Below are 16,411 nucleotides of genomic sequence, written 5' to 3' on the forward strand. Positions count from 1 at the left end.
TGGTGTTTGTGATCAATGATACACTTTAAGTTTTAATGTTTTTGCAGCTAACAGTGAAGCAGTAACAAGACAACAGTGAAACATTCCCTCATCACATTTGGTGTCAGTCACATCGTCTGAACTGAAAGGAGAGATCACAGCTTTATTTAACATTTGTCCAAGGTCCACAGCCACACCCCGCCCTGACCCGCCGCCCCTCCTCCAGCCCTTACAACTATTTCATTCCCTTTCAGATCACAATGATGACAATCCTAGGTTGTCGAGTCAAACCCTGTCTCCTACATTCCACCAGTCAGCTGATTTATCGAGGTCATATTAAAGGAAAGACACTCTCAATACATTTAAACACTGCTTCAAAACACTTCTGAGTCCATCTTTCGAAATGTACTTTTCTTTTTCCTGTCGGCCATACTGACACTTCAGGTTCAGTATGGACAGTAAACACTTCATGTCAAAATCAGTGGGAACAGGAGCTTTGTTGAACTTTTACAGGTGGCACAGAGAGAAATCTGTCTCCACCACAGAAGAAGCAGGAGTCTCTTGCCAGTGGGGTAAACACAACAGCCCTAACAGACCAGACTGAAGTTAAACAAGTAGAGAAATTACCTTTGATTAAAGTGTAGCAGAGGATGAGACAGATCGAATGAACAAAACCTCTTAACAATGCACGAGTATCTCAGGGTAGATTTTCCCCATTAAATTTTTGCAGTTTTTCTTCACAATGGCAAGAAATGTATTGATCATGCAATAAGCCCCGCTCCACAATAACACACACTGATCTGCAAATGGTATAATCTTGAATCTTCAACTGCCCACTTGCAAGACCACGCCACAACAATGTGTCATTGAAAGGTTTCACTGAAATTATGTATAAGATGTTGAGGTGCAGACTGAAAGTCTGAGGGAAGGAGGGAGAAGGGGATGAAGGAACGAGAGAAGAGGATCAGGAGATAGGGAGGAGCAAAAGACAGAGAAGAGGAAGAAGAGATGAGAAATGGATTGAGAGGAAGATAAAGAGATGTGGGTAGGGACGACGGGAGAAGAGGATGGAGGGAGATGAGGGGATGAGGTTTGGTGGGGACAAGAGGATGATGGGATGAAGGAAGGAGGGAGAGGAGGATGAACTAATGAGGGAAGGTAGGCAGGGGATGGAGGATGAGGGGATGATGGCAGTAGCGAGAAGACGATAAATGGGAGAGGGAGGGATAAGAGGATGAAGGGGTGAGGTTTGCGATGAAGGTGGAGAAGAGGATAAAGTGATGAGGGTAGGGATGAGGGAAGACGGGAGAAGAGGATGAAGGCCTGAGGGTAGGAAGGAGGGAGGGAGGGAAGAAGGGAGAAGAGGATGAATGAGTTAGGAGGGAGGGTGACTAGTGAACTTGATTTAATAGCGACCTCCGGTTTACATACACTGTGCAAACGTCCTGTCACTGAGGGGGGTGGGGGGGGGGCGTGCCTGTAGAAGCACCATGAGTGGAGCGGAGCGTCCTTTAACGGGACTAAGGCTGGACCTCCTCAGCTGGACCCACTGACTCACATCACTTCTCGAGGGAGAGATGTGCCACAGCACTTAAGCAACATCAAGACAAAGCTTCATTTCTTCAGTTATTAAAAAAACTGGGGTACGTGAAGGCATCACGTTTTCACTAATTTTGCAGACATTAATGCCAAAATCTGTTTTCCAGCTGGACTCACACATTCCATCAGGACGTACTGTTCAGAGCAAATTCCCATCAGTTATCTCTTTACACATTGACTGTATTTGTGACTGTAGAGTTACATTCATTTTACCGTTCATTGTAATGGGTCACTGTAAATTAAAGTAGGATTTTACATTGAATTGTTTTGTTATGAGTTACCAGCCATGATCATCTCTGACAGGATGAAAGTTTAACAGACGAAGCTGGACTGATAAAATCTAATCTACAGGAGAAATGCTAGAGATAATTGCATGTGTTATATGTGTAGTGTAAGTGAAATTCTATTTTAACTATATGAATAACCAATGGATCCTTAATATATGGTTAATATTGAAGATTTTGTTAATGCAATGTGTCAGCCGATTCAACATTGTTCAGCTATGAAAATCTGGTTAAAGTTCAGGAAGCTTCACTTCGGGTAAGTGAGACAAATCCTCTTTTTAAATTAAATTTGAGTCAGCCGATCCTTTCAATATAAAGTGGACCAGCAGCTAAGCAGCGACATCAATGAAGTATCAGATTGGTGGGAAAGATGAATTTTTACTGATGATTAAGTGAGCGTCACAGTTTTAAGAGCTGCACTGAGACAGTTCAGCTGTGAGAGGAAACAAAAGATGAGATTTTGGTCGTAAACACTTTGACTGATGGAGGCAAAAAGAAAAAGTCCAGTAAAAAACACATACATGGATCCTTGCATTTATGGGATATTGGAGTGGAGAGGAAAGGCCAGATGCACGGGCACACATACTCACATACACACCACATTTTTGTACCCATTGTAGTACCCTTAAGGGTATAAGTTTATTTAGCACTTAGAAGTATGGGTCCGTCTACAGACATAACTGAAGCTGGTGTAAGGCTGGTAGTCACCAGTGGAGCACTTTGGCACCCAGAGTTATATCTGTGAATACTGACACACACACACACGCAAACAGACACACGCAAACAGACACACACATAAAGCCACACCTTCACATGAACAAAGAAAGGGAGGCTTTTAACCTCTGTACATGTAGCATCATCCTCTTTTCACTCCGAGTCATGTCCCTTGTTTTTAAAGAAATAGTGTTGACTTGTTTACTCAGTAAGGAAAGCATAAACAAAGGGCTACATAAACACACTTCTGTATATAAGTTATTGGCATTTTAATGATGCTATGTCAGGACTAAGCTGGAAAAAACTGATAAAACAAATTGAAAACAAACCTGTGAAGCCTGTTATGTGTGTAACAATTTACCCACTGGTTCAACACATTCCACTGTTTAATCTCCACCAAGCAATTCATAACAAGTCCACTTTCATTTCCTTGCAAAAGAAATAACAAAGAAGCCTTCAACTGAAATATAGGTGTACAATCTGCAGTATCATTACACTGTACAAGTGTCAAATATTAGACAACTTCCATGTGATCCAATGAGTTATGATGCTGATGGATGTGGGCTGAAACATTTCTCATGTGGGGTCCAGATGCTCTGTAATTCACAATCCTGGAGAATATGGTTTTGTTCTGCAATGAGTGTCATGGCATTGAGAGCTACTCTGGCTCAAATACAAAAGCAAAAAGTCCTCAGATTCCAAACTGAAAAGAAAAAGGCAAGCAGGACTAGTGAGGAGAAGGGGTCATTAGTCATCCTCTCAGGATGTTTGAGGTCTTTTTGAACCCCCCCAGCTCAGTCATGGGTTCTCTTTCTCTTGGAGAAATGGAACAGTATTATCTGTGAGGTGAAGCTGCATCCTGTCTGAAGTTGCATCCTGGTGGTTTGTGTGGGTGTCTGTCAATGAGGTTTGACAATGGTGTTATCTCTAGTGTGTGTGTTCGTGTGTGTGTGTGTGTGTGTGTGTGCGCGTGCGCGTGCACACTGGCAGCTTACAGTTGACCACACCAGCCAACTCATTTGCCAGTGACGCGTTGATTAACTGTGTATCACTAATTATTTGTGTGCCACTGAAGCATCACATTTGGGCTCATTTCGCATCTTCACCAGGCTAATCCCCAAGTGTCCGTTTTTCCTCTCATCACTCATAAAATCAGCCGAGACAGGGGCGGGTGGGGCCTAAGCTCTGAGCCAATAAGAAAGCTTGCACCACCTCCTGGGTCTGCTGGGGCGTAGTGTTGACATCCTCCAGAGCGTCCGCCACAGCAAACTGCCTGTCCCTAAGCCGATTCCAGTTGGACAGCACGTTGTGGTATTCAAACACCTTCTCGTAGTTTCCCACTGAGTTGTAGAGTTTGATCAGGCCTCGGTAGTCGTACTCCAGCCCACTGTAACCCTCTCCAAACAGTTTCTTACCTGTGAGGACAAAGCAATTTTTACACATCAAAGAATAATTTCATACTACCTACAAGCTAATCTGGATATTAGTTATCTTTTTCACAGCACTGGGTCCTGGCATGGCTTAAAATCTCTACAATTTTTCTTTAAGAGACTAAAACAGTATCTGTTTCTTTGTGAAAAAAAAGTAACTGACCAATAGCGATGGAGCGCAGGTAGAGCCTCTCTGCGTCTTCATACTGGTTCATGTCGTAGTTGTAGAGAGATGCCAGGTGGCCAACAGACAGAGCCACCTCGTAGTCCTCGTGGCCCAGGAGCTGCTCCTTGATCTGGATGGCTTTGATGTGCATCTCCTCTGCCTCCTGGTGAAAGGTCATCCGTAGGAGCAGGCACAAACACACAACAAGGGGAGGTATGGATAAAGCAGCCGTATTAAAATATCCACACAAAGAGAAAAGATAAAACAGTGTTGTCTGTTGTGCAACACTACTGATCGTGTACAATAGTCACTGGCTTTGTTGACACAGAAGAATGGATGGGTCGTGGGGTTAAAGTAAAGTAAGTGCTTTACCAGGATTATGAGTAGCCCGGTAATAATGATTGTAAGGTCCCAATACCATAACAAATTATTTCAAAATATTTATTATTGGTGCATGGTTTAAAGCTCGTCATTCATCTACCTTAAATTAAGTTTGATCTAGTCAGTGTGAAGTTGTAGATATCAAGAACGTGAATTATGACTAGACAGGATTAAATTGTTGATATCTGAATCTGGAATTAAAGATTAAAATATAATAATTCAACTGAATTGTAGATATCTGATGAAAGTACAGAGACATATGTGTGACATGTGACAAAATTAGTTTGATTCTTACTATGTAATTACAAATTTGAGTATTGATTAGTTTAAAACCGAATCAAAGATATTGTTTTGACAAGTCAGAATGATAATATATATATATATATATATATATATATATATATATATATATATATATATATATATATACACAAACTTTTTATATACATATATATTTTTCAGGTTCTTGTAGCAAAAGAATATCTATATATTTATGGCTCTGAGTAAGGACCAAGGATAAGTTCACATGTGATCAAAAAGATGAGTGGGATGTTTCAATTTAATGTTCGGATTAATCTAAATGGATGCAGCTAGATCATGAGTTATGACATACTGTGATCAGATCATTGTTTTGTGACCCAATTTTTTGGCATTTTTTTTTGTAAAGACAAGCGCATTCGCAATTCAGTCCCTCCCCCAGAGCATTCAGTGCGGCCCCGCTGACTGGCCTGCATGGTTTCACGGAGGAATAAGACACGCAGCCGTAATCCGTGTTTACCGGAACCGGCAGTGACTGGTACTTCCGGTTAGTCATTTAAAAAAAAAAAAAAGGGCACATATTAATAATTGTTTGAATAATCGTGATTTCTTTTTTGTCCAAAATAATCGTGATTATGATTTTTTCCATAATCGAGCAGCCCTAGGTCAAGATTATATATAAAACTAATTTCGCAAACCATCTTTATGCATCTTCAAAACACACAAACACAGACAAACCTTGAACTTCCTCATGGACTGGTAGAGTCGTCCTAAATTGCCGTAGTGTTTGGCCGTCTGGACGTTGAATTCTCCGAAGGCCTTCTTGGCCAGTTGAAGTGATGAGAGGTGCAGATCGTGAGCCTCCTGCAGGAGGCGCTCTTCGGTCTCTTTATTGTGGCAGTCGATGGCAATTTCCTCCAGTATCAGGGCTAGCAGATGAAAAAAATGAGCGGCAAATATTAGTGCAAATAGCATTAACTAAACCGTGGCAAGTAAAAAGCGGCTGCTTGACAAATCTAAAGGTTCTTGAGATATGCAAACCACATATAGACAAAAGCTGTTTTCAGACATGATCTCCGGGTAAAATCCAGAGAATTGGCTCGGGATCTTACCCAGAGTCTGCCTATCAAACATGCACAACATCGTCGAGGCTTCTCTGCAAAGACGCGTTCACAACAGCAATAAATCCTCTGTGTCATGGCGAGCGGATGAGCAGCCCCGTGCAGCAGACAGAGGCAGGGTGTGACACATTTACTCTGCCTAGAAGATCACGTGATTTTGTTTACAGCACCCGACACCGGTGTCTTCTCTTATCACCACAAACTCCTTTGACATCTTTGTCGGTGTCTTCTACTTGTATGTCACCACTTTTTCTCTATTTAATTTTTGTCATTTTGTGTCTGTCACACGCTAGAAGCGTCATCCCCCCACCTATTTTAATACTTCCACACACCGCTTCTAACCAACACGTGGATGAGCTGAGCTATTATTCGAGAAATCAATTGAAATGGACACACACATGCACTGTGAACTTGATATGCCTTTGTATTGTGGTTATTCACCAAGATTACATTGGAGATGGAGCTAAAGCGCTCATCAGGACAGAGCTGAAAATGTATTAGTGTGTAGCTAAATGCAGTCTGCTTGGCCACAGAACCTGTCTGACTGAATAGTCTGATACTTCTCCACTGTGCCCTCGTGGGCAGTGGCAAATCATCTTCTTACCTTTGACTCTTTTGGAGGAGGCCAGCAGCAGATGGTCCTCAGGCAGAATGTGAGTTATGATGTCTATGGCACGTTCTGCATGGAATCTGAGAAACAAACACAGCAGCTGTCAAAAATTTGGTATGCAACTCAAGCTAGGCTAAAAACTGTATTCTATTCAGGAAGAAAACTTCTGCGAAAGTAGAGTGTTTCCCACAAACAAAGTTGTTTTGAAACTCAAATTCCAAAAGTGAATCTCTGTGTCAGAGGTCGGAGTGTTTTCAAATTTTTGAATGAGGCCCTTTGTGCAGAGAAATTAATATAACTGACTGATTTGCAAAAAGCGACAACATTTCCTGTTCAGCTCTTTGCTATATCACCAAATCGACTTCATTGTCTAAAATGATCAGTGCCTTTAAATATATATAATGGCACACACCCAAAGCATGCAGCCACATTACATTAACACCAGTACAGTGAGTAACAGAACACACCACCACAGTGTGAGTCATTATCATGTGCTTCATCTACAAGGGGGCTCATGTCTAATGTAATTAGCTGGCTGGTCAAGGAGCTGTACCGGGCTTGAGAGATTCATTGTACTCACAGAGCATTGTCAAATTTCCCAGAGCTGTACTGGTGCACATATGATGAGTAAGCCAGATCTTCGTGGGCTGTGGCAACGTGGATGTTCTTCCCCCCAAACACAGACTGTCGGATGTCCAGCGCCGTCTGGAATTTTTACAGAGAGAAGAGACTTTAGATCAGATATACTTAACTCGAAAATATTTTTTAAAAGTATACAATTATATTGCCTATAATTCTCCTTACCTGGTAAATAGCCACTGATTGACATATGTTGTCAACATTTAATAGGTAAAATCCATAATCTAGCAGCGTGTCCGAGTACTTGGGATGCTTGTGTCCAAAATGTTCTCTGTAAGACACCACACAGTCAGAATCCATGATATATACACAAGAAGAAGAATATTGCTGAGACTTATAAGACACAGCAGGTTACCTTGCTAGAAACACTGCATGTTTGATCAGCTGCTCTGCTTTTCTGAACTCTCTCTTCACCACGCAGGCCTGCAGCAGAAACACAAGGTCAAAACTTCACACGGACTGGAGCTCAAAGGGTTTCCTTTTGATGCTGATGTGTAGTAGTGGAGACACATTATGTGCAGACACTGTAACCCCAGCAGTGACTTCATAACATTTTTCAATAGAAATAAATAGAAATCTACCACTCTAAATGCTACCTTGGAGGCTTGCCGGAGGACATCAACCACTACTTTGACAGGCAGACCTGGAGTTATTTCCTTCATAGCCTCTATACACCACCTGTATGCCTGAGACACAAGGAAACACGTGCAGACAAAAAGATGAGCTACATATTTCTCAACACCACCACCACACGGTAAAAGACCACTACACATTTTTCAGTCACAGAAAGTTAAAGGTAAGGTACATACCTCATCATAGTGGCTTTTGGCAAAGAGCAAGGCACAAAGCTCGCCATACAGCGCAGCCTTATTGGCCTCATGGCCTTGTTTGGCTAGTTTGTCCATGTAAGACTGAGCGAGCTTGAAGGTCTCCTCCCCCAGATGGTATTTACAATTACCATTGCGGACATGAAGCAGCCTGTGTAAATAAGACCATAAAACTGAGTAACAATCTAAGGTGTGTAAAGCCTATGTTTTTACTGACTTTACATTTCTGATCTGATGCAACTATAACTCTGATCTGTCGTTAAGTCACTAAGTGAAGCTGAACCACTTGTTCAGAGATGCTCTGTGTGGGTTACTACTGCATTTCTGTAGAGGTGTATCAGTCGTAACACAAACAAACTGTAGAAGCCAAAGTTTTATTTTTTGACTTTCTTCACAAGAAAAAAAAAGCGTCACAAAGTAGTATCTACAGATTCAGTGGTTGAGGGAGCCCCACATAGATGCTTTGTCCCAAAACATAAAAAAGAATATAACTAAGTTTGGAGATTTTAAACCAAGCAATTTACACATTCTAAGGGTCTTTAAATTAAGTTATTGGTAAGTATAACTACACAATGAATGTCCACAGCTTTTTTGTGACTGACCTGACGCAGCATTCTACAGCCCGGTAGCAATGGAGGACCTCACTGTGCAGCGTACACAGCTGCAGGCACGAAAGAAATACTTTCTCTGCATCTCCATACCAACCCGCATCAGACAAGAATCCACCTGGAATCAAACAGCATCCGGTTACTTCGGCATCACCTATTGTAACTGGTCAAATTGTGAGTGGTTTGAGAAAACTTTCAATGTATTTACCAATTATTAAGGCCCATTCATTTTTTTGACAGCGTAATGCTAAAAAAATGCTTTATTTTAAACCCATATCAATTAAGTATTAAATACACCTTTCTCTGACAAACAAAATTGAGCTGATGTTCCTGAGGAAGGCTACACAAATATATCTGCTGCATTAAATGTTCCCAGGGCCCTCAATGATTCTGGCACGAAAGAAGTTTGTTATAACCAGAACTCTTCATAGTGTTGATGCCAGGTCAAACTGAGAAAGCCCTGGACAACAGAGGTGACCAAAAACCTAATGGTCACTCGGAGCTCCAGAGATCCTGTGTGGCAATGGAAGAAACTTTAACTGTCACCTCAGTCCTCTAGTGATGTGTGCTTCCTGTCAGAGTGCTTAGACAGAAGCCTCCTCTCATTGAGAGACACATGAAAGCACTTCAAGGACTCAGACTGTGAGAAACTACATTCTCTGGTCTGATGAAACCAAGACTGCACTGTATGGCCCCGACTCTATTATTGTATCTGGAAGAAACCAGGCACCTCTCATCACCTGCCCATCCCAGAAGTGCAGCGTGGTGTCTACAGCTTCATGCTGTGCATGTTTTTCAGCAGCAGAAAATTTCATTTCTGTATCTAAAGGATTGAGTTAAAACAGAACAGAGTAAAGTACAGAGATATTGTATAATGAAAACCTTGTGCACACACAGTAAGGCCTCAGACTGAGCCACAGGTTCAACTTCAAACAGGACAACAACCCTGAACACAAAAACAAGAAAACACAGGAGTGGCTTAAGGACAACTCTGTGAGTGTCCTTGATTGGCCCAGTCAGACCCTATGGCCCAGTGTAGGTTACAAAATTAAGCCTCCTGAGAAGTAAGCAGAGGATTTATCCCTGCTGAAGCCAGCTATTGATCTCGCCAATGAAACGCAGGAGCTGCTAAATGAAGGGCCAGTGGTCGGAAATAAAAAGCAAACTATTAATTTGACCTAAGTAGTAACCAAGGAATCTAAGTTCCCTTCAGAAGTACAGTGGCTACTAGTCTGACTGCTCATAAGCTTCCCTGACTGGTAACTAGTACACCAAGGCTAGCCACCCTCATTATTGGCTACTGGATTGGCTGGTTACTAGCATATCAAGGCTTTCTACCTGACTGAACAATGCTGTTCATATTGCCGGTGTAGCTGTGGAGCTCATCTATTGCTGAACTGCCTTAGAGGTAATGGTTGTATGCCACACGTTTTCAGACATGACCTGTGGGTAGAATCTGAATAATTGACTAGGGAGTTTACCCACAGTTTGCCTCTTACACATGCCCAACACAGCAAGAGGTTCTCTGCACAGACGCTTTCCCAACAGCAACAAACTTCTGAATTAATCAGACAAGACATGGAGCAGTTGGATGCAGAAGGCTGAGGCTGGAAGTGACTTACTAATTCCACTGCGTAGGTCATGTGATTTTCTTGACAACACAGTCAGTGTGTGACACTGCTTTTTTAGTGGGAGATATTTTTTTCCTTTTTGTGTCTGTTGCGTATTAGAAGCATCATCAACCCAAAGAGGCTCTGGATAAGACTTTCTCCGCTCGGCCCCCTACTATAAAGTCTGTATTAAGAATTCAATGCTAGAACACAGGGGGTGTATTCACCATGAGCAAGTGGGTGGGTGGTGGCGCTTCTAACATGTGACAGAAGCAAAAATGAAATAAATGAAAAGAAAACAAATATCTCTCTTGAGAAGGCAGTGACCCATGCATAGAAGAGACAGACGAAGATGTCACGATAGTTTCTGGGCAGAATTTATACATCAATTCCACCTCTTGCATGATTAATACAGAGGATTTGATACAGAGGATTTTATGCTATTGTGCATGTGTGAAAAGAAACTGCAAGTGATCTCTAGATCCAATTCTCTGCTATTGTGTCTCTGTATCTTTGTCTCCATATTCAAATTTCTGTGTAAAACCCTCTGGACCCTTCCCAAATATTTACCCAGCACAAAGCCAAACTGGATGGCCTTCTCTTTGACGTGGGCATCAGACTCTGCGATGTAGGAGCAGCGGCGGCTGAAGGAGTTGGCCAGAACTGAGGCAACTTTCACACCATGGTCCATTAGGGCCTGGAAACAGTGGTGCAGGAGGTGTCTGCAGAAAAGAGGAAAAAGACATGGACCATGTCAGTATTGGGAAAACTACAAGTCAGTGGCTATCAGTAATCTTGACAGACCGAAAGTCTGGCAACTTAATGAATTACAATGCTGATGACTACAGGTGTTCAGCCTGCAGTCGTAGGCCTCATTTACATCAAGCCTGTCGATGCAGTTTGGAACAACCCACAGCACATAGATAACATTATAAGAACATCAATAATTTACCTTCACCTTAGGCCTCCAAAACATTGTACAGGGCTTTCATGTCTCACATCAAGGTCACAATTATTTGCTTTCACAGACCTTTGCCCCCTTTTTTAAGAGGACAATAGCTGAGGAGAAGCCATGGTTTATACATTAGGTAAATTATTTCTAACATTATCCACTATTAAGTTAATGCAGTTTACAGTACTTACAGCATGAACCGATTATTTTGCAGTCTGTTTAATGGACTAAAAAGATGGGTCCTTGTGAAAGGTAAAAGCTTTCAGGGACAGCTTAGTCCCTTTGTGTTTTTACCTTTTGTCTGAGGCCCGCAGAACTTTAGCAAACACCTCCAGCTCACAGAACTCTCCTCCGAGCTGGCAGAGTCGGCCCTGCTGATAAAGCTGCAACACAAAGAGATGAAGGTAAAGGTTAGCATGAGTGTCACTGACAATGTGGATTTCATCTCTTCCATTATAATGCAATGTTGAATATGTTGGTAATAACTAATCTGAATAATAATGCTAAGGTACAACATTTTCATCGTACTTTCTATTGTGGGTGTGTTTTAAGTTTAACTTTAGAAAATGCTTTGTGCTGTTCAGGGAGTTGAAACAAAATAAATTGCTGATGTCTGGCCTGTCATCAAAATGCACTGAGCTGGAAGTTGTTATATTCAATGGCTTTCTGTGGTGGGGTCTCTGGGGGACAATACCAGTCTCAGCTGTGTCTCTCAACTGCAGTTATTGGGTCGAGTCTCCCTTAATATCAGAGGGATGTTTATTTCTTCGAGAGACTGGATCCTGCTATCCAAGCCACAGATGAATATTTGACTAGTGACATGTTTTTATTTTGATTGTGCCAGTTTAAAGTTCCAGGTTACTATGGAACCCTGGGCTTTAAACCCAGTTACACTGGCTGATGAGCAGCTAATTTATCAGAGCGCTGGTAAGGGTTGGTGGAAACAGCAAACTATTTCTTTTTTAGTGCTAAAATGAAAACTCAAAGAAGAGATGAAGGAAAATATACTTGATTGTGTACATGAAGTCAGCAGTTGCAGACGATTAGCCCACATAGTTTGGAGTGTTACCTAATGCCTGTAAAGATTATGACATTTATATCAGCCTTAGCTGGATTGCGTTTATTACTCACATCAGCATGCTAACATGCCAAACTGTGATACCTAAATATTAGCATGTTAGAACTGTGAGCATGTTAGCATGCTGATGATAGCATTTAGCTTAAAGCACCTTCACTGCCACTGCTAACTACTGACTTAAGGAGAGATTCAGAAAGACACATGATTATTGTGGTGTCAGCAGCTCCTTATTTTAGTTTTATTAGTGTAACCATGACGGGGAACCAGCTGATAGTACTACTTTCTGTTGTACAGAATTTTTTCCACCTTTACTTTATGAACAGAAAGAAACTCCTCAAGAATCTCATTAGGAAGCAGTTGTATTTTAAAAAGTTGACGGCCAAATTGATTGTTGGTGTTTTTTAACGTTTTGACATAGTCTTACCAAGTTCATAATCCTGATTAAAGCTTAAGTTGTCCAAAGAAGTTGGTTCAATTCAAATTTTACGGTGTTCATCAATATCTACGCAACAGCACACATTATTGAATCTGGTTTCATGATCCTCCTATTAACCAGGGTAGAGTACTTGTGGGAATATACCTGGTTATTCAACAGTTCCTATCATGAATGGTTATTCTGTTGGTAAGTCAGCTTCTCAAAGACTAACTAGATAAATAGGGACAGAGAGAGTATGAGCCAGCACAGAGGTTTCACAAAGTGAGCAAAAGAAGCTGAGAATGAGAAATCAGGACTATAAAATGAAACGGGTAATTCTATATGTTATATTTTATACATTTTACTTAGTAAAACACTTCGGTCAACCAAGTTGTTTTAAGTGTGCTATATAAATAAAGTTGACATTAACATTGACATAATGTATCCAATTTTTGTAATGAATATGAGTAAGTATGTGTGTGACACATATGTTGATACAGTTGTAGTTTCATGTCTTCGTGAAAAGTGATAACCAGAGAGTAATTTATGGCGGAAATCCCCCACCGAATATCAAAAGGTTTCATATATCATACACCTCTTTTAACACTCCAAGAATTACAGCAATTCATAATGATGACTTTCTGTACATGTCCCACCTAAATGACTACAATCAAACTAAATAGTAGTAAGCATAACCTGTGGTATGTAACAGTACAATGCCAGTATCTTCTCAGAGTTTACACAAGCGATATTTAAAACAACGTTACTAATTGTTCATTCAAGTCTTTGTTTACCTCTATGGACAGACAGGGATATTAGATTAGAGATGGGAGATAGAGCTCATAGAGGGACAGAGAGGAGGCAAGGAGAGCATTAGAGGATAGAAAGAAAAATACTCTAAACATATGAAGTCTGGATGGACCCTAGATGGCCTAACAGTCAAACCCTTTGTTGTAACACACTTTAAATGGCAAGTCTATCTATTTTTGTTCCTGTAAAAAAAGAAATAGACTTAAATAAATACTTGAACATTGTATATATATATTTCTGATTGAGGTGTATGACCTTAAGTTGCCAGCTATAGATTTCCTGTGGCTGACACCTGAAAAGCAAACTGTACTCCTCAGTACTCTCAGTATTTCTGACCGAGGCCCGGCTCAGGACTCAAAGGCTCCACTGTTTACACTTGTTTGTAACAGTTAACCTAATCAAATGTCCTGAGAACTAACAGAATATAATGTTCAGATTGATGTTTCGTAATATATTAATATTTAAACTTGTTCTGTGAGGTTAATTAAGTGCCAGCGAAGTAGAAGCTCAGACACGTCACAACAAGTATATTTGCCATGAGAACGGCTCCTTGAAATGAAGTCAACAACAGTTTGCAAGTGACAACACGGACACTACTCATTTACAGTCCCTGGTGTAATTAGCTACAGGATCGATGCCTCTGGAGGATCCACGTTGAACGAACGGTCACTATACAGACGAACATGCTAGCTAGCTACCAGGACTTGTAGAGAAACCCTGGGCATGGGATTCTAACTGTACGCGTTCCTCAGCTCGACCGCAGAAAGCAGTTTCTCATCTTCGCTAGCTAACGCACTCCGAGCTAACCTTTAAAGCTAGCAGCTGATTCACGACAGGCGGGGGGCTGACACGCCTCGAGCCCGTGCATCTGAGGGTCTCACCTTGTAATAGACATCGAACTGTATGTTTTCTGGCAGGGACCGGATGTCCCTTCTCGATCGGCTGTAGTTGTCCACCACAGCCGAGATAGCCGTGTTGTACAGTGTCTCTGGGATCCATTCGAGCTCCACCGCAGCCATGTTGTTTTCCCTCTCCAGAAAAGCCCCAGCAGCTCCAGCCGTCCCCGGCTCGGCCTACAGTCGCTGCCTCGCCGCGACGGAAGCACTTCCTCCACGGGTCCGCACACAACATTCGCCTGTAAATGACGATACACACGTTCGCAGCGTCGCCGAGTCCCTGCTACGAGCCGAGCAGCTTCTACTCGATCCCCATCTCTCTCTCTCTCTCTCTCGACCCTCCAGCCACTCCGAGCCCCCCCGTCCCGACGCACGCAGCCACAGGCGCTGACGCACTGACGTCATCGTGCAGTCGATGCGGAAAAACACATTTTACACTGAAAAGGGGGAAAGTGTTGTTTTTGTTTACCTGTCAGATATTATGTGTTCTCTCTGTTTTTGTTCAATAATACAACAATAATGGGTTTTAGACATTGAGACTTTTTGAAAAAGTCTTTTGGATTTTTTGCTATAGTTTAAATTAGTAATAATGTAGCAAATGAAGTTCATGTTGTGCAAAAAAAAATTTCAGCAGCCATTTTGACGTGGAATTGTTTGATAAACAAATGAATGAAGGGTTATGTTCTTTTAAAGTAGACCCTTAATAAACTTAACTAGTGCAGTGCCTGTTCTTCAACATGTCTGTTTTCTAAACTGTCTATAATGTGGTTTTACTTGTATTCCTGGTCATTAGTGAGTCCTCCTCAAACATTTGTACAATATAGTGTCACTTTTTATTGTTTGTGTGCCGGAGGGTGTGTGCAGAGCTCTTTTATAAACAGTCTATGGTGCAGAGTAAAGTTAGAACGCTATGTGTTCATCCTACCTGGTTTATTGACGATGATGACTTTGTCAATGTTTTCCCTAGAATGAGACTGAATTTGCTTTATTACTGTTCACATATGTAGTTTAGAGGCTGTCATGGCAACAACTTGACTGAAGGGCTTAAGACCGGGAAGGATGGAGGGTGAACTGGTATTATTTTTTCATACATACATGTCAACTATTTCAGAGCTGTGTTAAGCAATTGACACAATCAATTCAGACCGCAACAACTTTTCAAAATAAAGTCTCTGATTTTATCAGAGGACCTAAGAGAAGTTTTAACTCAGTCCGCAGACTCAAGTCACACTGCCCCACCCCCAGGGACTGCTACAGAGCACGGGTTGATTATTCATTGTATTAATATTGAATGTACCGCATGTCCAAATCAAACCAACCTCGGATCTGCTCATCCTCTGGCAATATACAATGGATTTACTAGTGTGAAGCCAATAAGATAAATGGCTTGTGAGATATGCTTTTCACGTTCAGACAGAAAAAGGTTTTTGTTTTCATTGCCGCTTGTTTGTTAGTAAGATTATGCAGGAAAAATTAAACCGATGTCCACAGAATTTTGTGGAAGGGTTGGGCATGGCCCAAAGAAGAACTCTTGTTCTGAATGACCATTTTTAAATGCTCAGACACTTCATATCAGTCTAGATCCGATTTATGTTATGTATCTTGGGACATTCATGATGCACAAATACACATTGAGAATATAGTTTAAATCAATATTTGAATTCCAGGCTTCAAATATATGTTAATTATCTAACTTGGGAAGGGAAGTTAAGGGAAACCGTGCCTACATGTACCTGACTGGTATAAAGTACGATTGTTACTTGTTACTTTAGTTATTGTATTTCACTTTTTGCCTTTCTAATAGTGTCTTTCTCTTGATTGTTCTGTTTCACACATGTTGCTGTTAAAGACCTAGTTGCTTTTGGTGTATTAGCATAAATGCTCTGCTTAATGAAAAATATTTTCCAGGGAGTCCAGTATTCCTCTGTAATCTCCCATATCGTTTGCAAATGATAACCAATCACAGATGCAAGAAATGCAAACAAAATTCTACCTCTCCTTTAGCTTGACATTATTTTCAACATTGTTTTCCTT

The 16,411-nt window shown here is 41.3% G+C and overlaps 1 protein-coding gene across 1 annotated transcript; it reads right to left on the reverse strand.

Moving 5' to 3' along the window:
- appbp2 (amyloid beta precursor protein (cytoplasmic tail) binding protein 2) lies at nt 1–14,720 on the reverse strand. Its single transcript, XM_061072820.1, has 13 exons — nt 14,363–14,720; nt 11,473–11,561; nt 10,797–10,948; nt 8,611–8,734; nt 7,991–8,159; nt 7,778–7,867; nt 7,537–7,604; nt 7,347–7,452; nt 7,123–7,247; nt 6,537–6,622; nt 5,550–5,740; nt 4,170–4,335; nt 1–3,991 (listed from the first exon to the last, which is right to left on the reverse strand). Exons 1-13 carry the CDS (start codon nt 14,498–14,500, stop codon nt 3,729–3,731), a joined length of 1,767 nt encoding a protein of 588 aa, XP_060928803.1. The 5' UTR covers nt 14,501–14,720; the 3' UTR covers nt 1–3,728.
- Nucleotides 14,721–16,411: the final 1,691 nt, after the last annotated feature.

This window comes from Limanda limanda, chromosome 6, assembly GCF_963576545.1.
Source record: "Limanda limanda chromosome 6, fLimLim1.1, whole genome shotgun sequence".
Classification (NCBI taxonomy): Eukaryota; Metazoa; Chordata; class Actinopteri; order Pleuronectiformes; family Pleuronectidae; genus Limanda; species Limanda limanda.